Genomic DNA, 23751 nt, shown 5'->3' with positions numbered 1-23751 from the left:
TGCTTCTGGTGTTTCTACCAGTAGCTGAGCGTGCTGAGTACAGAAAGAACAATTATCTTATGAATAAATACAGTAAACTTGAATCCCATCAGATGTGTGTGTTCAATGTTCCAGATATTTTACATTCAATACCAAGACAATGATTAAAAAATGTCTCTTCTCAACTTTACCAGAGCTTACCTAGATTCTTCCAATGGATGTTGAACAGTAAGTAGTCGAGGGTGTCGAAGTCTGGTTAGCTGTTGAACACCTCGTTTTAAAGAATCAATAATCTGATCTTTTTCAAATTTTTGATACTTGTCTATTAGCTTCTTATCAAAGACAAAAACAGCCACTTCCTAGAAATAAGGAACAGAAGTTAATCAGTATGTAAGATAGCCAAACTCCAAGCCTATATACAATTACATACACACACAAATTTTTTGATTCAACAGTACAACATCACAAATACAACAAACAAACAAACTTACTGTCCCTACTTTGTCCCAGTCATGGGATGGGTTACTGTATATGACCTCTAAAGTACGTATTTTAAGAGTTAAGGTACGAATGCTCCTTATGTTGCAAATAGTAATATGTAAATTATACCCACTACCTACACAGTGACAAAGCAGCAGATCCATAGGACAGAAATCAGCTTGTTTTTAAGTAGATGAAAGCATTTACATCAACTATGAACAGTTAAAATATTCTGAGTATATATGTAGTCATTTGGCATTAAATATATCAAGTGGTGCTTTATTAAACCAGATCCTGTCTCATTGTTCTGCCCTAAACCAGTACAATCTATATTAAACTAAAATTTCATGAAAAATAATTTATAGTCACAGTAATTTATTAATCTGATCACACTATTCACATGATAGAACATTAAGAATTTTTTAATGCTTAAAGATGTGTGAAAAGAAGTCACAGAAATGTTAAACCAGAGAAAACCTCTCCAACCTCTGCAAATGGAGTGAGAGAAAATTAAGTTTATATTTATATGAAACCTTGAAATTACAGAGGTCGACGTGAAATGAAAAAATACATTACATCACCATCTTGGAAGTCAATAAAGAGAAGTATATCAATCAACAAGAAAAGTAATTAAAATCTTTATTGTGGAACAGAGACTTTTATATGCTGCTACAACAGCATTATGAATAATAATAAAGGTTAGAAACACAACAACAAAAAAGAAAATACAGTTTTCAGTCCCAAGAGGAACTATATGCTCTTCTACTGCACGTTTTATAACCATTACTCTAATTAAAACCTCACAGGAGAAGATACATTATGAATTAAAAAACTAAAAACTTCTAGAAATAGTCTATATAAAATAAGAAATTCAGCCCAATATGCAAAAAATTGCTTTTTAGTTGGTTTTATTAAGCCATTAGCAGATGAACACCTATAACTAACTGAACTAAATACACTTTTCCTGCTTCTATCCATACTGGCTCCCTGTTCCAGCTCTAAGTGTGATGGATGAAATATTAACATTGACACAAGGCAGAAAGGAACCAATGATGGGGATGGAAGACATACACTGAGCAGTACATGACCAATAACAAAATTTCAAACCAAGACAGCACTTCTGAAAGCACTTCTGTTTGATGACAAGTGAAAAGAATCAGAAAGTATTTAAATTGGACAGCATAAGACATCAGCTATGGTTTGAATATTTTATGATGGCTCTAAGTTCTACTGGTGCAATCCTGCATGGTTTGTTTGAACTCATCATTCCCTGCAACTGGGAGGACAGAAGAGAACACAATTTGTGCTCCAGATCCTCTGGCCTGTTGACTCAAGGTCCTTTGGTTTCTCTTGACTATTTGTAAGCCTTCTTGTTGGGACTTTGCTGATACCCACCTATGAGTTGGGTCTGGTTGGCGTATTGGGCCCTCAATTCCTCTCAGAAGGGAGTCACCAATGACTACTTTACTTCTTTTTTTCTTAATTGAAAAAGTTGTGATGGGGGGGTAGGCTGCCTTGCCCTAGGAAACTCCTAGGGTCCGCTCCTTCTGCCTCGTGGTAAGAGGGTAGGGGATTCACTACTTCTTGTGGAGGGCAGGTCCATTTGTCTAAGGTATGGCAGGATGTGGCTCCACTACTCAATCTCTTCCTCAGGGTCCCTAATACTTCTTAGTCGTTCTACTTGATCTCAGCTCCGCCACTAGGCTGAGCAGACTGTTGATTTGATCACACAGCTGTTCTCTTTGCTGCCCTCCAAGAGTGCCACAAATTTTCTTGCTTTTCTTCTTATTTTCTCTCCCCAGCCTGCTGGGGATAGGGAAGTGAGTGAGTAGCTGTGTGGGTGCTAGGTTGCTGGCTAGGGTCAACCTGCCATATCCTGCCAGACTATTTGCAATCCTGAAATCTTAATGAAACACGCACCAGTTTGAAACACAGGTTGACAGTTTAAAATATGTGTCCTTATTTACCCACATAAACACCTTTCAAGTTAAAGAGAATGCTGCTCCTATCTTAGCCAATGCAACTACTACAAAAAGAGAAAGAAAGGGGAAGAGAGAGAGAAATAATTTTTTCCAACCAGAAAAAGGCAACCAGGCAACCAAGGCATGTGCTCCTTTCTCTCCTGACCCCCAGAGGAAGGCAAGCATTCAAAAAGACAATGAGTTTGTGTGTCAAAGAGATACAAACAAACCTAGAAATTACTTCTGAAATAAAGACTCCAAAAGCTGCAGAAATGTAATGATATTGGAACAATACCTCTTCCTATTGATCCCATTGGATAGTGAGGAAGCATGCTAATAAAACCTGTAAAATATTCAAGCACTACAGTGATAAATACTACAGAAACTCAAATCCTGAAATTTTAAATAGCATAGAGTAATAATGACAGCAACTAAGCACAGAACAAAGAAGCAGAGAAAAAACCTCCACAAAATCTTTAATAAATACAGTTCACCATCTATCCTGTGAAATGAATTGATGTAATGTTCTCATGGAAAAAACTCAAATGTGATCATGTTAAAAAATAAATTGTAAACATAAAAACAAAGGAAATTTAAAGGTAGCAGTCCAAGTGCTTGATTTTAGAAACTTTATGTTTGCTTTCCCTTTCATTTTTGTCCTCTATTTTACTCATATGCACTCACACGTTTTTTAAATGAAAAATTAAATGTAACTCAACATGCAAACACATGATATTTTACCAAAGCCTCCCACTGAGATAAGTAAAACAGTCTCTCAACTAAAATACTGGAAAGCATTCCAGTATTACTCTGGTCTTTTGCCAGAAAAAGATTTTTCTCCCTCTTTTGAGGGCTTTATTTTCTATAAGCTTGACAATGTTTTTTTATAAGCCTACTTTCCCCCTCGTTTCTTTCAGTCATAAGATATGCAATACAACTAATTCACTTTTAAAATTTATCAGCCTTTAAAGTTTGAATACCAGGAAGCTTTAAGTTCAAAGTTACTATATGCACAGGCAAAACAACAGAAAGTTGACTTAGCCACCTACCATAATACATTGGTCCTACCACAATAAAACTTAAACACAACTACAATAGTCTTGAAATGCAAATCATTATTTACTGAATTCTGCTAGCTTTACAACTGAGCTGCCAACAAGACTTTACCCCATCTATTTATGATCGCACTTTCTAAGCAGAAGAAAGGATAATGCCAGAAAAAACGTAAGTGCATAAAGACTAAGTTAATTAATCCAAGATACACCTATATATAACTAGAGTCATAAATCTTTCAAATAAACAGCAGCAAACTAGCTACAAAGTAGCACCAGATAAACATATGCACACAGGTAAGTAATTTCCTCACATTCTGTTAGGTTCGGTCACCAAAAAATACTAAGCAAGAAAAGACAAGGTACATATTAAAAAAACTCCAAAACATTCAGAAATCCTGGAGAAACAGCTAGGCAGGAACCAGGCAGAACTCAGAAAAAAAAGAACACAATCATAGATAGCCACTGTCACTAGAGATGGAATATTTGTAACTGTCTCCTGACTTAAAATAGGAACCAAATTCATCCTGAAAAACAAAGATTTCTGATGGGATCTGCTGTACTGCTAAAACCTTCAAATTTAGCTGTTTTATCAGACTACAGTGACTTAAAATGTTACTTGTGTAATAAAGTGACTTGTGTTGTAAAGTGACAACAACATGGGCAATTAAGCCCTTATATCCTGCTTCTCTGAATACAATACTCATTTCCTGCAAAAAAAGCTAAACGCTTCTAGCTTCAAATTAGACATACAGCAAATATGCGCATCACTTCACAAAAGTGACTGCTACCACTTGGAAAATGACAGCCAGCCACTTCCATACTGCACAGCAAACATACAAAAGGGACACATGAAAGAAATAAAAAAATAATGTTAAAGAATAGAAATACTGCACTACAACACACCATAAACTGTTTGTATTGCTGCGCAGCTTTGTTAGGCAACAGCAAACAGAATGTTGTCATGATGTTACCCAACTGGTAATATTAATAACGAATGGTAACTTCATGTCAAATCAGCAGCCACCTAAAATTCCTGCCGTACCACTGCTGCAGTATTTTTAATGACTAATGATGGCACACAAATGTACAGATGTTAGTCAGGGTTTACAGAGATACTCCAGGATCACATGTAGGATCACTGAACTAAAGCTCTGTAAAATAATTGGTCAGAACACCCATTCAAAGCTTGAAAAACATGATCAACAGGTACCCAATTACATATATTCTGTACATACACAAGGGAAGAAACTTGCTACAACTCTCCAGAACTTAAAGCTACACCTGCTACAGGTCAAACGCTTACTGGACACACAGATTGTATAAAACCTATCAAAACTACCAAACTTTCATTGTTACCCCTTCTTTGTATAGTTGAGTAAGACCAAACAAAAAGCCTTAAACAATTGGTATGTTGAGTAAACTCCATAAATACTAGATGCATAGAGCTCTGCAAGAGCTAAACAGATGCTTCAAGATATGGCAAAATACCTGATTAAACATTATTCAGACACTGTCACAATCAGATCACACATTCTTCATAGACTATTTATTCTTCATATTGTATCTCTCCTCTATTTGCTACAGTTTATTTTCCTATCATCTAATGGATTGTATATACATTTTTCCAAAGTTATTCCTTTGTGTCCATTTCTTTTTGGTACATCCACAGCAAGCTGATTCATTGTCTAAGTAACTTCACATCGCTTCAGCATCAAGTTTAACTGAAGGCCACAATTTATTAACACTTCTATTTACATGTTGAAAATTCTATTTCCTCTCCAAGTTTGAAAAAAGACTTTTCACATTTCTCCAGTACAACAAAATAATTTCCTCTAATAACAATTCTTAAACTCTGTTTTTGGCAAACCTTCTTCCAAAGTCACAATCCCATATGCATTTACACGTGACTTCAAGTAAGTTAGAAGTTCGTGTATTAGTGCTCTAAACCCTGATAGTTTAAGGAAACTAAAAGGGAACAATACTGACCTGAAATCAGCACAGAGAAGGCACAGCTAACTTCCTCCAACACCTCCTCCTCTATCCCATGCCTTCCTGTTACAGTATCTCGTGACTTAACATTTCCAACGTTTCAATTTCTGTATGGCGGCTGAGCAAAAAACCACAGTGTCTTTTGCTGACAACAAATAATGACACACTGCACAATTATTTTAAACTTAAAAAGCCAGTATTGCTGCCAAAAAAATGTTGCAAGGTACAACCAACTGGGGAACCCACCCGTTTAAAAAAAAACCTCTTCCTTCCTGTCAGATCACTTTTAACTCGGATGAATTCTGGATCTTGGTCTCAAATTGTATGCTATGAATGCAGAACCATTTCTTTCTCCAGCAGTGAAGGTTTAAAGCAAATATCACCTATATAGCTGAGAACAGTGTATTTAAATAGTGTTGAAGTTTTTGTTCCATTTTGCTACTCTTAACATTAGTCTGTCCAGTTGGATTTTGTTTTTAACTGCCCTTTACCTACTGCTACCTATCAATCTGTTATCTAATGCTTATAAATGTATATCTTTACTTGATAACTCACCTGTTTCGTTGATTTTTTAGTTCCATTAAATATCTTCCACGCCAGACCATTACCTCCACTGGCAATATGACGGCCCACATCAAACTCCCTGGTAACAGGGTTTCCCATGACCGCACTGGTGACATCAGCCGTTACCTTTGTAACGGTGCTCTTCAATTTATTCAGCATGGACTCCATGGTTTCAACTGTGCACCAATGTATTATCCTACAGAGACAAGAAAAACAGAGGTTTCACAGTCCTCTCAGTTTCTGTTAACAAAAGGTACATGTTGAACACTACAACTTCTAAGGATCCCACGGGATACAGGAGCAAGCCACAAAAAGGACAGTGAAATGTAACTTCTAGGGCTTTGCAGTTATACGCATTCACACTGCATACACATATCTGTGTCTGCATGCTTATGGGATTATATGTCATTGCTTCTACTCCTCCTTGGAAACTTCTGAATCTCTTGATTGTTCTTTGTTAGATCTAACAAAGAAATTCAACCGTTTCTTGAAAATAAGTAATTGAATAAAGCAGAGAATCTATAAACTGTCCCCCTGATAGGAAAGGTCCACACCTTGTGTATCAGTACCAATCAACAAAGAGAAACAAATCTGAAGGAAACCAGACTCCTTTATTTCCAGAGCTCATGGAACTACACATTTTCTGAAGGGAAGGATTATTAAGATCCCAGACCAGCAAACTAATAGATGTGTATTACATAGATGACACCAAAAAAAAACAAAAGTTTTTTCCTACACTATGCTTTTCCAAATACAGTCTCAAAATTAAGTATTTTACCCATTAGATTTCTGGCATTACTATTTGCATGATCTAACTATTAATGAATTTAACTCTTAATGCAGGAGAAGGAAACAAGAAATCATTTTTTATACTTTATCAAAATTGTACAAGGAAGTTTTTCTTATGTCACTTTTCAAATTTAAGACACAAAACACACTGGTAGCTTCCAATTTACTTCATCTTCCCCTGCAGTGTAAACTTCCAGTTTCCTGAATTGTCATAAAAAAACCCAAAAACCCTGACTAGTCTCTTCTGACAGATAGAAGTTCTGAAGCCTATGTCACATTTATACTATTTTCTCTCTGATAATGTGTACACAAGAAGGAACAAAGGCAGCAAACAAACCATGAAAAAATGAGACATCTTCCTTATCAGTGTGAGCAAAGATGAAGAGAGAATGCAGGAAGAAATTATTTCCAGGAGTCAGTATCATGCAGTATATTCAAAATCAACATTCAAGGATATTTCTTCAGTCTCTCTTTCAAATAAGGTGCAAAGAGTACTATTTCTTAAACCTAAAGGTAAAATAAACCTAAAATAGCACATCAGCAAATATACTGAAATCTGCAGAAATACTTTTTTCAATTATGGCCTTATTTGTCATATACTCAACTCACTGGCACACAGTTTGTGTAAAACTGCTTCTTTGAAAAATAGAGAATGTTATTCCTATTCAAATGGAAGCAACAAGATTCTGTTGTGATAAACATGATGTTTACCAAATCATGGTAACAATAACAAAAGCAGTAAAAGGCACTAACAAATACTCCAGTGAACATAGACTGATCAGCCCAAATATCCTTTTGATCAGATAAAAGGTACTTGCATGTATGAACTAAAACTCTTCCCATGGTATTACCTACATTTAAAAGGCAATATTTGGGTCCACATAGTTTATCTGGTGTCTATCATTATATGAATTTACACCACAGCTTTTTCCCCATTCAAGACACAGATGGTGTTTGTTTCCTCTTCACAGATCCTTAGTCTCAAAAAACGTGTAGCAACTCACTTTTGACACCTGTACACCTCAGTCAAGCTTGACTGAAATCAACCACACTAACATTATTTGGACATGCACACCTTGGCTCCCTGGTACTATTGATTTGATTCCATTAGAAATCTGGACAAATAATCCGATTAGTTTTAAATTGCAAAGATAGGCTTTTTTTTACAAAAAAGGCAATAAACATACTAAGCAAAACTTGTTAAAAAGTTACATGTGTTATGGAGTAATTCACTCCAGTGCAATTGTGTGCAACAGCTTAAGCCAAGCCCTAAGCAAACTTCAGCACAGTGCTGGAAGCAGCACAGCTCTGCTGCTCTGTCTTAACTGTTGCTGCAGTGATATTCCACCCTCAGTGTTCCCCTACAGGGAAATGTAGAAATACACTAATGCTGTGGCTCCAGAGATACTTCTCCAATGTCCATGTCAGCTGAAGTGACACAACTTTGAAGAAATCAGCCTAGCAGTTTTAAGAAAACATATTATAAAAAAAGACAGGAATCCAGCTGCAGAGACCTCAATCTCGCGAATACTCAAATTTAAATCAGAAATAGTAGTTATGACTTTGAGAGGCAAACTCAGGAGCAGAAACATATATGACTGCAAACACATTAAGGGTGGAGTTTGCCTTAATTGCAGGGACTGTGACTTTTAGATACAAGAAACTGTGTCTGAAATCAACAAAATAATCTCCAGAATAACTACATACTTCTTTGGTATCTGATGTCCAGTTGAGAACACACCTGGAAACAAATTACGGAAACACAGAATTTCCCTATTAAGTAGTTTCGTTACAGTATGTGACATTTTATTATTACAAGAAATTAATTTTACTTTATGAATTGTACTATGGAAAAGCACATGCAACTCCTAACTGTGCAACCCTAGACCAAACAGCTATTAGACATGGGCTAATGTCCCTGTATAAAGGAACTTCTCATCAGTCTAATAAATAGTTAAAAAAGGATCATGGAGTATTCTAAAAAGGATTTATAGGCATTTTCAGCTCTCAGAGATTTTATTCTGCAGCTACTCTATGGGAAAACTCTGTGCTAAAGGACTATAATATCCATCTTAACGAGGTTAAGCTAATCACAAATCTAATTTATTTGGGTTTAGATCTTGGTGGTTTTTCCATTTTTTCATTCACTCCAGCCATCAAACCTTATTGAGTACCAACGAAACACCTTCTTGTGCTAGGATTCTCAAAACTATAAAAGGCTTTGCAAAATTGACTGTGGAGACAGTATGATGAAAATGCCTGTGCATGCATGTTCCAATTTCTTTGTGTAATTCTGAAAGGGAGCTTCTCAACACAGGTGGTGGAAAAATGGTGTAGTATTCATTAAGTCAGAAGTGCCCTCTGCTGTGGGTGACAGACTAACTGCAGTGAGTAGCCTGGCAAAGCCACTAGGTGAGAATGTTAACAGCATTCCAGTGTCTGAAGCGTTAGAATCTGAAATTCAAGCCTGGTAGGTCTTGTCCAACCTGTTCCTCTCCAACTTGACAGCATGCAAACTATTGTTTAATGTAGCTACTGAGCAAGGAGTACCATGAAACTTACTTCTCAAAATAGCGTGGTTTCAAGTTTACATCCATAAAACTGTAGATTTGTAGAAATCCTCATGTCAACATTTGATTGTAAGTACATTTTGCTTCATAAAAACAATTGCTATTAGCAACTTCAGTAAAACCTCTATATTTTGCCAACAGGAACAATATACCTAGAAAATCCAGGCTCCCCCCCAATATCTGTTTTGTGTAGTATCTATAATACGACAAATCATGACAACTTAATCAGATCAGATATATCCAACTTTAGCTCTCTACTGCAGGAAAACTTGTTTGTTCGGTTCTTTTAAGACTGGCCTGCTATTTCTAGAAAAATTAATAACCAAGTGGCAATGAAGTCAGTCACCCACAATGAAATTTTTATTTAAAATTAAAAGGTAATAAATGAGACAAGTACAAAATCTGAAGAGTAACAGTGTTTGGACAAGTGACACAGGACATGCAACAAATGATTAAGAACTCTGACTTCTTCCTCTTTGAATTTTGTGGGTAATGTTAATGCTAATGATACTAAGTCTAGGAAACCTGGGACTAATCCTATAAAAATCTGTATGATTGATGTGTCCTTTTCATTAATGCCCCTCACAATCAATAATGAGTTTTATGCTGATGTACATCAGCAATGATATGTCAGCATGATGAGAACAAGTACTTAGCAAGATAGTAAGCAACAACCAACAATGCACTAAGAAATGAGGCAAAATATCCAAAACATTGGCTGTTGAAATCCAAAGCAAAGATTCCCCACCATTCTTTAACTCTCGCTCATGTAAAACAACTGCAAGATGTAAATCCATTAATTTATCCTTGAACTAATTCATACCTTCATCTGATATATGGATACGTGTGCATACCGTACAGCACTGCAATATACGCTCTACCACTGTTTTGACTATAATAAGCCGGGATTCCCCTTTGGGAACCAAGGCAACAGCAGGTGCATGGGTACGTCATGCCACCCAACCCCATCCTATCCATCTGCCCCAAATCAGGATGAATTCACACAAAAAATGAGTGCTGAAAAAACTGAGTCACACCAAACAAAAGGAGAAAACCCCAGTGTTTTTCAGGCACAACCAACTTTTTACATTTGTTACAAAAACAACGGGAAGATCAAACGCAACGAAGCAGTGCGCACGGAGTAATTGCCCTCACTGCAAATCACCTTCGTGACTTTTATTCCCCATTTTGGTACCGAGCTGCAGCTGAATCCCTAACGAAAACTGACACGAAAACAGAACGAGATCCATGAAGGGTGATCTGCCACCTGCCGATAGGCGAAAAAACTCAGCCTACACGCTACACAAACCCCAGGACAGCCTCATGCGGGCCAGTCCTCCGGGCAAAGTATTTACTGTATTTACAGCGAGCCTGGGCTCGCACCGCTCCGCCAGCGGCGCGGGGACTCCGCTCGTCCCCGCGGGGCCGATGCCCGCATTCTGCTCCGCGGGGCAGGCGGGCGGCGGCCGCGGCCACAGGCGGCAGGTGACCCGCGACCCGCCGGCTCGGGCAGCTCAGCGCTCCCCGCCAGGCCCAGCCCCCACAGCGATCGCGCCTCCAGAGCGGCCCTTCCCCTGAACCCTTCGGCGCCGGGCACCCGGGACCCGAGCCCGCCGCTCCCCGCCCCAGGAGCCGGTCGGCCCTGCCCGCCCCGCGGAGCGCCGCCAGGCCACAGGCAGCCGCTCCTGCCCCGGGCCGCGGCCTCTCACCTGAGCCTGCGGGAAAGCTGCCGGCACAGCGCCCGGCTGCCCGTCGCCCTGGGGGCCCGACGGGCCGCCTGTCACGCCGGCTCCGTCTGTCGCTCCGGCCCCTTCCCGCTGCAGCTACTCCATAGCGACGGCGGCGGCCGGAGCGGTAGGGCAGGGGCGGCCGGAGCGCGGCTCACTTCCGACCCGCAGGGGCGGCGCTGGGCGCGGCCGGGGGCGGCGGGCGGGAAGTGATGCGCTCTGCCGGCTTCCGCCAGCGGCCCGGCTGCGGCCATGGCGGGGTATTTGACTCCGCGCTTCAGGAGGATCCGGAGTCGGAGCGAGTTGGAGCCGCGGCGGGGGAGCGGGCGGCAGCGAGGTGGGGGAAGAGCGTTGTCCCCGCCTCTCCTCAGCTTTTCCCCCGCAGTGTCTGGGGGGCTGGCGGCGGCTCCGCGCCTCGCCGGGAGCGGAGTGGGCTCCGAGGGGCCGGCGTCTGCCCGGAGTCCGTACGAGCGGCCCCGGCTGCTGCTGCCGCGGGAGGGACCCATGGCCGGTCGGCGGGCGGGACAAGGATAGCGGGGAGCCGGCAGCTGAACAGGGAACAGAGGAGCTTTCTCCGGCCGTATGCCCCAGAGCCGTGATTGCGGGGAACGCCGCTAGTGCGGCTGGGCGTGGAGCTGCGGCCGGGTGTTCCGGCTGGGAGACAGTAGGGATTAATGCACTGCAGGCGCTGGTTTGTCATCTGCTGAGCTCGTAGCGATGCGTGAGGTTAAACTGGGGAATGGGGAGCGTCTCGTCCAGGCGAAGCTGGGAGCGCTATGATGCTCAGCCGGGAGCTGTCTGTCACCTGTTCAGGAGGTTCTCTGCAAGTATCTGAAGGAGAGTGCAAAGAGGATAGAGCCAGACTCCTTTCAGTGGTGCCCAGAGAGATTGTGATATCTTACGTGGCTGTCTCCACTTCTGGAAATACTCAAAACCTGTCTGGACATGGTCCAGAGCGATCAGCTCTGGGTGTCCCTGCTTGAGCAGAGAGGTTCAACCTGATGAACCCCAGAGGCCCCTGAACGTCTCAGCCATTCTGTGATTCTCTAGTGATTTAATGTATATGTACACAGCCCATACATATAGTATGTGTGGTCATAACAATGAACAACATAACAACTCCTGTTTTTAGTGTCATTTTGTTCTCTTGGCTCTAATGGGTGTGAGTTAGCATACAAGACGGACCGATCCATGAAGCACTGTCTTTCTCTGTCTTTGTAAAATTCAGATGATTTCTGAATATTTCTTTAAAAAATATATATAACTAAATTCATAGCATAAAAATATGGATTTTTAAATGTTAAAGGTTTATAAATCTGTAAAACTTTCATATAAATGTTTTGCAGATTGCAATGGTCCTTTTCAAGCAACTCAGCTGTGGAATGGTATTATACGTGCCCTTCACAGTCAACTGGAAATCAAAAGACGTAGACAACATCTGAAAACATATAAAAACTGTTTCACTGGCTCAAATGCTGTCGATGTGGTACTGAGCCATCTTATGCAAAGCATGTACCTAAGCTGTAATGATATTTCTCGGCTGAAGGGAGTCCGTGTATGCCAAGCATTGATGGATCACAAGGTGTTTGAGCCAGTTGGAGCAAAGCTTTACTTATTCAAGAATGGGAAAGAAACAGAGTTTGAAGACAGAGACACTAGTCTCTATAGATTTGTAAATGGCAATCTTGATCCTCCTCTTCAAGGAAAGAATGAGGACAATGAAAACTTGTCTCCTGGGCAAATCTGCAAACAGAAAACAAAAAGATGTTCCAAGTGAGTTACTCCAAACTATTCTAATTTTTCTTTTTATTTTTTTAATAAGTTAAGGTGTGTTACCTGGGGATGAAGTTATGTCTGTCTAACTCGTGTGTTGTAGACTTTTCAAAGCTACATGCCAGTTTTGAGAAACGTTGTGCTTAAATTGCAGGAGCTACCAGGAATTTCTTGGTAGTGTAAAGTGCTTTGATCTGCCCTTTGTTATTTAGAATAGAGTCTGGCATAGTAGCATGAGACAATGTATAATTTGGTTTTGCAATCAACTGTGCTGAAATCTGAGAATTAGCATGAATGAGGTAGGTACTGAACGCTGGTTAAAGAAATAGAACTAATAAACAGTATTTGGAATCAATATCCTTGCCCTTTCCACAAAACAGATGTGGATGATTGGAATTCTAGCAGCGGGACAGACCCCAGATAGAATTAAGTCCTAAAGTTCTGATTTAATAGCAAATTAGGAAGTAACAGAAGGACACGTGTCCTAATCTTGTTTGTTATACAACTTTTTTCTTCCTTCCTGAGCAGAACAACATGTGACACACTTTCAAACCCCTCAACATTAGAAGCAGCTGATAAAAAGAAAGTAGAGGAGCTTCTCCGATCAATCTATGTTCATGCATCTTTACCTCCAAAGATCATGGTTAATGAACCAATTCATCTACTTTCAAAAAGAGGTGAGGATTGAATTTTTTCATTTTAAAACTTGATTGTTCTTCACTGCATCTTGAAGTGAGTATCCCATTTCTGTTAAACAGTCGCCCTCAGAGTCCTAAATGTAACATGTTCACTAATGACAGAATATCTAAATGAGTGCTAAATGGGTAAATGCTTGTGGTAAGTAAATTCAAGGAAACACAACAGGATTATGTTTTTGCAGAATGGTGCTGTTTATGCAAATACTATTTCAGAAGGAAGTAGGGTTTCAGATTAAGATCTTTTTTATTATATGATTCCTTTGCTATTCACTTCTACTAATTAGAATAGATTATTATGAATTCTAATATGATGGGAGAGATATTTTTTTAGCATTCCTGTTATGATCCCTTCTACCCCAACAGAGAAACTTCAGACTGTGCTGTTGGTGTGCTTGCTTTGAAGACTTAAAACATTCTTGACTGAGTAAAAACAAAGGTTAGTGGCTTACATAAGATCTTGTTTCTGAGGATTTTTTGTTTGTTTATGGTTTCAGTAATAGAAGATGTTTGGAAACAGCAAACTCTGTTACGATTGCTGCAGTTAATTGATATTCCTCTTCTAGAAGATATCTTGGTGTCTTCAGTGAAGACAAAACCAGACTGTTTTGGCAAAGAAGAAGACCTGGTTATCCCAAATACTTTCCTGGACAGAGAGGTTATATGTAGCTTAAACTTGCCTGAGTAAGTTTATACACATGGTGGGGTTGTATTTGGTTTTAAATACTAGCTGAATTCCTGGAGTCAGTGACAGTCTAGCATAAATGCAGCTTGTTTTGATTTGAGTGTACCTCAGGTGTATTGCCTGTAGCATAGGAAAAGAATGCAAGTTGCTTATTTTGAGCAGGTCCTTGAACTGCTGTAATGAAATAAGTGACCTCAATTGCGTAATAAACAAGTTCAGTGTTTTGGCTCAAATACATGACTGTACCTGCATGGTTATTTCTATCTAGTTTTATTTAAAGGAATAAATAAGAATAGGCAGAGCATTTTAAAGTAAGCACTAAAAGTGACTTTTCCTTCTACAGGCTTGACAGATGGCTCTATGCTGCAGTTGAATGCTTGGAGTATTTTCCTGACCAATTCATAGTGATGGTTAGTCAGCAGTTACCTCGGAGCACTGATGAACCCAGCAATCTGAATACATACAAGAAGATTCTTTTTGACATTATAACAAAGTATTATAGTCAAAAGAATGAGTCTCTTCTTGCTGCTCAGGATCTCCATATTCATTCAGGAATTATAGAACTTATAGGTAAGAGCAGCCTGGAACAAAAAATACAGGTGAAAGCTATGTAGAAGATGTAACTTGCTAAGTGTCAATTGACTGAATCATGACACCATTTGCAATGCTATTGTAGATGCAGTTTATAGGTTGGAAGGAAATGTTCAAGATCACTGTTAAGAACCTCTGCTCAAGACAAGGACAAAGTTCAAAGTTAGATCAAGTTGCTTAGGGCCTGTTCCAGCTGAATTTTGAAAATCTGCAAGGATAGAGATACACAGACCTCTGGGTAACTGTTTCAATTAGTAACTACTCATTGCAAAAATTTCTAACCCAAGTCAAAATTTCCCTTATTGTTACTCATAACTAATAACTTTGTAGCAATGATTTTAGTTTTATGTTTTCATCTTAACCAGAAAAAGGTTTTGTAAATTCTGGATTTAGGGCGCTTTTTAGTAATAGAAGTTATTTCAAATTATTTAAGGGACTGTTGAGATTGTGATTCAGGCTGTGATCTCCACTTATAGGCTTACAAGTAAACCAGAACAGTTTAAGTTAAATACAAGTTTAAGATAAATCCTACACTAAATAGGCTTTGTTACTTCTTCAGTTCTATAGGGTTGTTGTGGCTGAACCCCAGCTACCAACTAAGTACCACAGAGCCACTCACTCACTGCCTACTGCTATCCCTCTCCTGGTGGAGGTAGAGTAAAACTTGTGGGTTGAGAAAAGAACGCTTCAATAATTGGAACAAAATGAAATATAATAATACTAATTATAGTAATAGCAGTAATAATAATTGTAATGAAAAGGAGATGGAGTGGAATAAAACCCAAGAGAAACAAGTGATGCACAATACAATTGCTCACCACTTACTGACTGATGCCCAGCCCATCCTTGAGCAGCAGTAAGTGTCTCTTGGCCAATTCCCCCCTCTTTATATACTGGGCATGATGTTCCATGGTATGCAATATCCCTTTGGCCAGTTAGGATCAGCTGTCCTCTCAAGCCCAGCTCCCTCAGCTGCTCCTCACTTGCTCTTACACTTTTGGTGTTCTTTTTAAACAAAGGTGGTTTCAAATGGCTTGTGGCACACTCCTGAAAGTCCTGGATTATTTCTTGTAAAATACAAACTCTGTCTTAGGACAGAGGCCAGAAAATTGTATGTAGGTTCTATTCATGTATCTATCTTTGTCTTACTCTTCCTTTAAGAAAGTTAAACTTTTTCATAGCTTCTCACTTTCAAAGTGAAGATAACTAGAATTATCATCTAAAGGGTTTGGAGACTGTTTTCACTGTATGACATTTCTTTGAGACTCTCATAGCCTAATGGCTTAAAGGAGGAGGGGGGAACACAGAGACATGACACTTCACCAACAGTAACAAAAAAACCCCAAACAAACAAAAAAAGAGAAACCCCAACAACAGCAAAAAGAAACCAAACCAATCTACCAAAATCCCCAACAAAACAAAAAGAAAACAACAAACTAAAAAAGAACTGTCAAAGCAATGAGAAAGTTGGAATTGTTCGGCTCATTAATTACTCAGAGATGAATCCTAGAAATAATATGAAGATGTGTAAACAACAACAGTGCAAACATCACTTCAGTGTTTGCACATTGTAGACAGACCATAGTAATGTCCTGTATACATGGTTCAAGCACAGCTGTTCCCTGACTAGCTATGGGACAAAGGCTTTTATTGATTAAATGCTGTATAGAGTCTTGTTGTAAGGTTTTAGAAGTCACTGATATAACCTCTTTTCCTCAGAAGCAAAGCCACCCAAAAGTGGGATTATTATTGGGATTTAAATAGGTGCTTGTGACTCTGAAAATGAACAGTTGCATTGAACACGCTTCTTTACTCCATTGCAGAAAAAGGAAAAACAGATCAAGCTCTAGAGGCATTACAACTTTATTTAAAATTATTAGCACCAAATATCAGAGAAGAACTACACAGGCTCCTGGCATTCCTAGCCATTGCATCAGAATCTGAGGGCTACAGATTACAAAAACAAGTAAGTATCTGTTATGTTTAATGTAGAAAATAGCACTTTTCTATAGTAAAACTAATGTTTTTGTCCAAGTTAGAAGTATTCTGTTTACTGCCTTTCAATGTGATCTGTTTTAAAACAAATATCAAGATGTTCTTCCCACTGATAGCATCCTGTTATACTTAGTCTTTACTAGCACATTGCAAGTCAATCCAATGCCAAATCTGGGTACCTTTTTTTTCTAGTTTGAGAACAGATTGGTGATCATCAAGACTTGCACAAAGTTCATCTTGCAAAATAGAACGCTGTCAAAACCACAGGCAGAACTGCTGACTCAGTTTCTGATGGACAATCACTCTGAGCTCTTCAAGGTATCATTTTCCTTATATCATTGGCATTTTAAATGTTAAATGCCATGAACTGCCTTTTTTTCAAGTAGGACAGGGCTGAGGAACAGTGTTTAATGTTCCATCTGTTACAGTTTAACAGTACAGCCAAGCAGGGTGAGAAGCTATTCTAGACGATGAAGGACAGATTTTTGAGAGCTTTGCAATCCTTTATAAATTATATCCTTTCCGTTTATATGCATCATTTGTATTCAGAAAATATTTAAAGTATCAGTGTTTTGTAGAGGCCTTTTGGCACCTTTTTTGTAATGGCTGCCTCCTAAATCTTTAGGCATCTTAGCATCTTTCTCTTTTAGAAGCTCGCTGACATACTCTGAGTTGTAATATAAGATGGTGTGCTCTGGTGCTCCAGTGCATGTGTACAGCTCTGACAGCTCTAAAGTTCCTTTGGTATTTTGAAATGTTAACTTTTAAATTAATAAATAGAACCACAAAATGAAATTACCCTTCTATTAAACTTGATCAGCTCTGTAAATATACAGACATGTTTTATAGTCTCTTTTATTTACCTTCCATCATATTGTCACAAACGTGAAAAGATGGAACTTTGCCATATACTCTACACAAATAAGCTTCACAGAAACATTGATTTGGTTTCAGTAAAATATTGGGTTTAATGCTTGTACAACATATTCATTTCCAATTCTACCTTTGGGTCAAGGGACTTAGGAGATTCTATTTTTTTAAAATTAGCTTCAGTTTAGTTTGATAGTATTGAGTGGCTAGTGAGAGTTTTGTATGTGTTAATATGCAGCAAACCCCCTTTTTTTTATTTTTTTTATTTTTCTTGATACTCTTTTATCAAAAGTTCTGACATAAATGTTACAGCTTTGATTCCTGATTGGGAATGACAGCAGAGGGGATAGTGGTTTGCTCTTTCACATCTGCAGTTGAGTCTTCTGTGTTATACAAGATGAAATCAGTTTGGTTTACGCCACAGTTTTTGACATATCACTGGAAACAACATCTAGAGCTTTTTGCTTCCTATTTCTTTGGTCAGAAATACCAGAAATAAACATATGTATCTTAGTAAAACTATGTGTTTTAGTCTAATTGTATGAGAGATTTTGAATGTGTACCTAAATAAATGTAGGCATAGATTCTTCTGCAGTTAACTGTGGGTTTTTTTTGATTGGTCATCTGAAAGCTTTAGGTTATCAAAATACAGAAGTATTGCTTTTGTAATTTTTCCTTCGTTGGGTTCTATTTTCAGACTCCTTTAACTCTTCTGGAACTAACAAGTAGGAGACTTGAGAGTTTGCTAGAAGGACAAGATCCAGATATCAATTCAGGTAGATGATGTGATACACATTTTTGTAGAAACTGTTCTATACCAACTGATTTATCATCAAGTGACTGTAATTTTGCATAGACTGTGTTCCTTTGTTAGAAGTGAAGTTAGTGATTAGCAGCTAATGCAATAAATAATTGAATTATATGCTCTCAGCAAAACTGGTCTCTGAATATTAGAGAACAAGAGTTCTAGTCATTACCTCAACTGAATACATTACAATTATTTTTTTTTTTTACCAAATAATGATTTCTGGAAATAACGGCGCAAAATGTGCTTCCTGAAGTAACTTGCTTATTATTTGGTTTGTGAATGTGATGTGATTTTGTATTTAGGAACAGTATTCTTTTATGTCTTCCACAAGACATGTAAAAATTCTTATAGAGCTCAGTAGTTACAGGTTCTGATAGGTGTCTTGAGCACAGACTTTGATGGTTTAGTGTTTTGAAGAACTCTTCTTTTTCTGGGTAAGCACAATGTTTATCAAGAGCTTAGAACTTACACACCAAGTGTCAAATGCCTTTTTTTTAAGCTACACTACCCTTCTGAATGTGGGATTAGTGTTTTTCAGATTATTTCTTTTATGAGCTAACATTCCATCTGTCTTTGCTGCCAAAAATATATTGCAGCACTGATTAAAAGGGTTGGCTTAAATAATTGAATTCCTCTCTGACTCTACCTTTTTTCTTTTGACTTCTGCATTGCCAGTGTTTATGTGCTATAAACATTTAAGAGAAACCATTAGGATACTGATAACACTTATTTTGCTATGTAATACTATATTTAATACAGCATCTGCCTGAGAAGTAGTTTTGGTACAGAATCATTTACCATCTGTGATGAGTCCTGGAATGTGTCCAAATTCCTTCCAGTTCAGTGTTCTGAGAATCACATATTGTGTAGCCAAAAAATTCAGAGATGAGCAATAGAGGAAAGAGCTGCCTGTCTGCAGTATTCTTAGAGCCTATGTGATCTCCATCAGCACATTGAACAGACAACTAAAATACAAGCCCCATACCATATTATTCCTACTAAACTTTGGAGTTTCAATATGCAAATGCATATAGGTTCCATCTACTTGCTGAAATACCTAGTCTGATCTGATTGTAGGCTCTCTGGCATGGCATATTCCTGTTTTCCTGTGTGCCTCATATGCTGGTGTCATTTTCCCTTCTCTCATAAAGGAGACATCAGGAAAATCTTTCCTGGGAGCTACTGAGCATGCTTAGCTGGTGAATTTCTCAGCTGTGGGTGGGAGCATGAGGGAAGGCTGGAGGAGGCTGATAAGTAGAGGAGTCTGTCTATTGCAGAAGAGTAAACCTTAGGTCTGCTGGAAATACAGAACACTAAAACCACTGAGAAAATTCTGGGTTTGGTTTTAATTTAGTAAGCCACTTAAACCACCAGACTAAAGTATCCGTGCTGAAGTTTTAAGAGTTCATCTCTTTGCCAGAAGCTTTCCCTTTTGAAGAGTTATCTTTTTTCTTCATTTGTCCCTACTAAACCATAAAAGATACTGGTGTTTGACAGACTCATTGTAAAAGATGGGAAGGACACATCCATGTGAAAACTCTGACAGCTCAGGTTAGTAACTGCTCTCTATGTGAAGTCTTTTAAGATGAGGGTGTTTGTATAGAAAGGTTACTCAGAATTTTTTCCCCTTTAGGCAACTGACACTTGTTCAACCAAATTGTTCTCTAAGAGGTGTAGGAGGAAAAAGTATCTGTGGAGTAGCTGAATGCCAGTCTTTCCTCAGGCCAGAACTCACCTGCCCAGTGACAGGGCTTGAATTCTTGCAGGGCAGTGCTGCATAGATTCACAATCTTTTTAAGGCTAAGTCGTGCTTGAGTTGCAGATCTCTTGGGGTTGTTCCTGGTTCTGCCCTCACTCTGAATCACTGCTGCTTGCATCACCTCTGCTTCTGGTGCCCGAACTATGCTCAATTGTCTACTCGTCTAGAAGCTCCTAAATTCTCTTCCTGATTTCTGAGTTGTGGTTCAGAGGCAACTGTTTCTCCAAATTATTTATTCATGTGCTTTAGGTACTGGACCTTGCTAGAGATTTGATTCATTCCCAGGGAATCATCAGATCATGACAACTGTAAAGTGCCATTCTTGTTGTGTAATGTTCCTCATTATGGTTTGTTTGTGAGAACTGTATTTGCTCTTTGTCTTGCAGGCCTGTTTGCAGTATAGAATCATCTGTGATACTTCACTTGCAACACTGTTTTGCAATTAATAATGTTTAGATGTCCCTCTGTGCTCAGTGGAGGGCTGTCTTTCACATCGTTTGTAGATGTAGTCACATCTCAATTAGAATATTCGTATACTTGTGTTTCTGATCATAGTTTTTAACAGGGCTTTTACATGGTTCATGAAACTTACTCTGAACCTCTGATTTCTTACAAAGGCTTCACCTTCTGTCAGCGCATTACACCTCAAGAATATGAAGATCAAAAACAACAAACCAATCAGTATCTTCTAGCATTGATTCAAGAGATGGACAATGACCCTACTGTTCCTTTGAAGCAAAAGAAGAAATTAATCAAAGAATTCAAAAAATATCATTATCTATTGTAGTGGTTGTAAAACTACATGTGAATTTTGTACTCCAAATGGTTTGACATCAACATAGCCTTTTCTTATCTTTTTTAAAAAAAGTGGAGGATGCACATGAAAATTGTTCACGATAAAAAATGTTTTCTTCTTATGTCTTTACATCTTCACTTTCAGGAAATACAACTATCAAAATTACTATGGTGCTAAAAAGCATTAAATCTAATTAATATTTTAAGCAGAATGTATTTAATTACTTGTAAGTTAGTACAACACTGCTTGTGCTGCTTTGAGCTCAGTGTTTGGCAATTTTTTTCTTCTGTCCCACAACCCCATGGCTCTCTATCTGAGCCAAGTCTACATTCAGAGCCATGTTTGGGTTGATAATCAGCAACAGCTTTTAATCTTTTCTATCTGTAATTAACAATAATTGAAACTGTAAATTATGACTCCTGTGGGTGTTGTAAAACTGTGTAGAAAGTGTGTCAAAAATGTTAGAAGCAGGTAAGAGGGTTTTGAATCTGGCAGGCAAAATTTATTAGGCATCGGAACTGTGTGTCTTGCAGGTAGTAATTACATCCTGTTGTTACTCCCTCTCCACTATGGCAGACTGAGCTGCTGCTAATTCGGCAATTATGCAAAAGCAAGTAAAAATTACATTTTGAAGAAACCTAAGAAATAATAATCTTATTTTAGATCTCTTGGTATACTTAAGTAATTTATTTTAACATGAGGACATTTTGAGAGTGTCCAGTTATTTATCATGAATACTTTGATAATGTTTATGAATTTATACAGCAAAGCTAGAAAGGATGTTGGCCTGTCTTGACACATTGATGGTTAACTGTACATTGACAAGAAAAGGTTGATACAAGTCATACAATTATAGAATGGTTTGGGTTGGAAGGAACCTTAAAGATCACCTAGTTCCAAACCCCCTGCCATGGGCCAAGGACACCTTTCACTAGACCAGGTTGCTCTGAGCTCCATCTAACCTGGCCTTAAACACTTCCAGGGATGGGGCATCCACAACTTCTCTGGGCAACATGTTCCAGTGCCTCACTACCCTCACAGTGTGAAATAAATAATTTCTAGAGGAAAAAAGACCAAGACTGACCTTTCAGACGTGAATGCCCTAAATCCTAGACTACAGGGCCACGTATTGTTTTCCTAGCCTCGTGTGGGATTTCTAGCCCTTTGTCATTCTCCCAGAAGAGGGAGCATGTACAAAAGCAGGCTCTTGAGAATTGTAAACAGGAAAGTTATTTCCCAGTTAAGTGCTTCTGGTGCTGAGCAGTGGGAGAAAGGGATTTTAGTTGCTTTTTTTTTTTCCCCCTCTCTCTCTTTCTCTGTCTTCAGTCCCTTTACCGGGTCTTACTCAAAATACTAAACCTGGTAACAGGGAGGGGTGATTACATGGTAATTTGAAGGCTAGATGGGCTGGGAACTGCTTTGGGAAAAACTGTATTTTTAAAAAACAAGCTCTTGCACTTTGCAACTTGAATTTTTTTGTGCTAATTTAAAGAATAAAGAATTGTATAAAAAGTGACAAATCTATCATTTCGTAGTCCATTCATACAGAAGAGGCAGCTCAGGGGGTGTAGAACCAGGTATCAAGCAGTAAGGAAATATTCCAAACAGGCGTTTATAGCTGCCATGTGGTTCCCTTCAGTTCATGGGACATGAAGTCAAGATTGATCTAGTTCTGCAAAGGGAAGGAAGAGCTCATGAGAGCCCTGTTTTATTCATGTAGCCTGACAGGAGAACTTACTTACCTTTAATCTTCAGTTGAAAGAAATGTGATACTTTACATTTAAATATGAGGGCCTCCTGAACAAAACACGTTTGGTGAAGTATAAACTACTGGTTTTCATTGTTACACTTGCAGTTAAATTCCAAAATCAGAAAAATGTTATTGGACTCTAGAAAGTTTTGTCACATATTTTTAACAATATTTGACACAGAATCATCTGTTAGGGAAACTTGGGATCTCTCACTCATTTCTGTTTCTGATTTCTAGCACAGAGCTATCAAACTAATTGCCAGTATGAATTTGTTTGAAGTGGAAAATTCCTAGAGCAAAGAGTTTATAGTCTATAGGTACTTTTCAGTACAGTCTTATCAAAGCACAAGTGATGCCACCTTCAAAGTAAGGAGGTTTGCTTCTATCTATAGAGCATTCATGTTTGCTCCTAGCAAGGAAAAGGTTTACTAGTACTTTCATGGGAACAACGTGTATATTTCCTTATTTTAAGTCCCAGCTAAAGCATGCTCATAATTGTATGAAGCAGTTAGTTAAAAAACTAGAAGCTTGGACTCTACATACAGCTATCAAAATAAGAGTAGACTAGACCTATTCACATCCTACAAGCTGTGTCCAACAATTTGTAGGTGGTGGTCTCACACCTTCATATTCCAGCTGCCTCTGTGGCTCATGTAGCTGTTACCAGCAGGAGGAGGGTGCCTCTTTCGTTCCTTTCAATAGGTTAGGCTAGAGGAAAGCCACCACGAGCTGGCAGTCCAAAGTAAAAAAGATCATGTTCACGAAGAAAGATCATCTCTCATTCTCTGAAGCATTGGCTTCTCTTCCGTGTTGCCTTTATGCAAGGCAGCCAGGTAAGTGTACTGTGTGAGTATACCTACTGGTTTTATGTTAGGGCAGACAGCAATGGGAATGAGACACAACAGGGTACTCCTC

The 23751-nt window shown here is 38.8% G+C and overlaps 2 protein-coding genes across 6 annotated transcripts in view; one reads left to right on the top strand and one right to left on the bottom strand.

Annotated features, from left to right (window-relative positions):
- Window positions 1–11278, bottom strand: part of SCYL2 (SCY1 like pseudokinase 2) — a 37717-nt gene extending 26439 nt beyond the window's left edge. For both annotated transcript variants that reach the window (XM_050324012.1, XM_050324013.1), the window contains exons 1-3: window positions 11097–11278; window positions 6020–6224; window positions 181–338 (exon numbers count right to left, since the gene is read on the bottom strand). In XM_050324012.1, the coding sequence (XP_050179969.1) occupies window positions 181–338; window positions 6020–6196 (335 nt within the window). In that variant the 5' untranslated portion in view covers window positions 6197–6224; window positions 11097–11278. The remainder of the gene's footprint in view (window positions 1–180; window positions 339–6019; window positions 6225–11096) is intronic.
- Window positions 11279–11326: 48 nt separating this feature from the next.
- DEPDC4 (DEP domain containing 4) lies at window positions 11327–22663 on the top strand. 4 transcript variants are annotated; one of them, XM_050324251.1, is made up of 9 exons: window positions 11327–11455; window positions 12460–12887; window positions 13416–13564; window positions 14080–14266; window positions 14611–14837; window positions 16682–16824; window positions 17046–17171; window positions 18421–18499; window positions 20908–22663. In XM_050324251.1, the coding sequence occupies exons 1-9, from the start codon at window positions 11327–11329 to the stop codon at window positions 21075–21077; spliced, it is 1638 nt and encodes a 545-aa protein (XP_050180208.1). In that variant the 3' UTR covers window positions 21078–22663. The 4 variants fall into 4 exon arrangements, with proteins under 4 accessions (XP_050180208.1, XP_050180205.1, XP_050180206.1 ...); XM_050324248.1 differs by having other exon boundaries at window positions 11367–11451; window positions 12461–12887; window positions 20908–22662; XM_050324249.1 differs by having other exon boundaries at window positions 11367–11451; window positions 12461–12887; window positions 20856–21041.
- Window positions 22664–23751: the final 1088 nt, after the last annotated feature.

Source organism: Myiozetetes cayanensis, unplaced genomic scaffold (genome assembly GCF_022539395.1).
Source record: "Myiozetetes cayanensis isolate MyiCay16 unplaced genomic scaffold, myiCay2020 scf3, whole genome shotgun sequence".
In the NCBI taxonomy this organism is placed as follows: Eukaryota; Metazoa; Chordata; class Aves; order Passeriformes; family Tyrannidae; genus Myiozetetes; species Myiozetetes cayanensis.
The sequence above is the reverse complement of the archived record's forward strand: the minus strand, read 5'-3'. Positions and strand labels throughout refer to the sequence as shown.

Bases quoted from the DNA above. Each gene is read 5' to 3' on its own strand.
- DEPDC4 (XM_050324251.1), top strand. From the start codon at position 11,327: ATGCGCTCTGCCGGCTTCCGCCAGCGGCCCGGCTGCGGCCATGGCGGG. The intron at 11,456-12,459 runs GGGAAGAGCGTT...AAATGTTTTGCA, and splicing joins AGCGGGCGGCAGCGAGGTGG to GATTGCAATGGTCCTTTTCA. The intron at 13,565-14,079 runs GTGAGGATTGAA...TTATGGTTTCAG, and splicing joins TCATCTACTTTCAAAAAGAG to TAATAGAAGATGTTTGGAAA.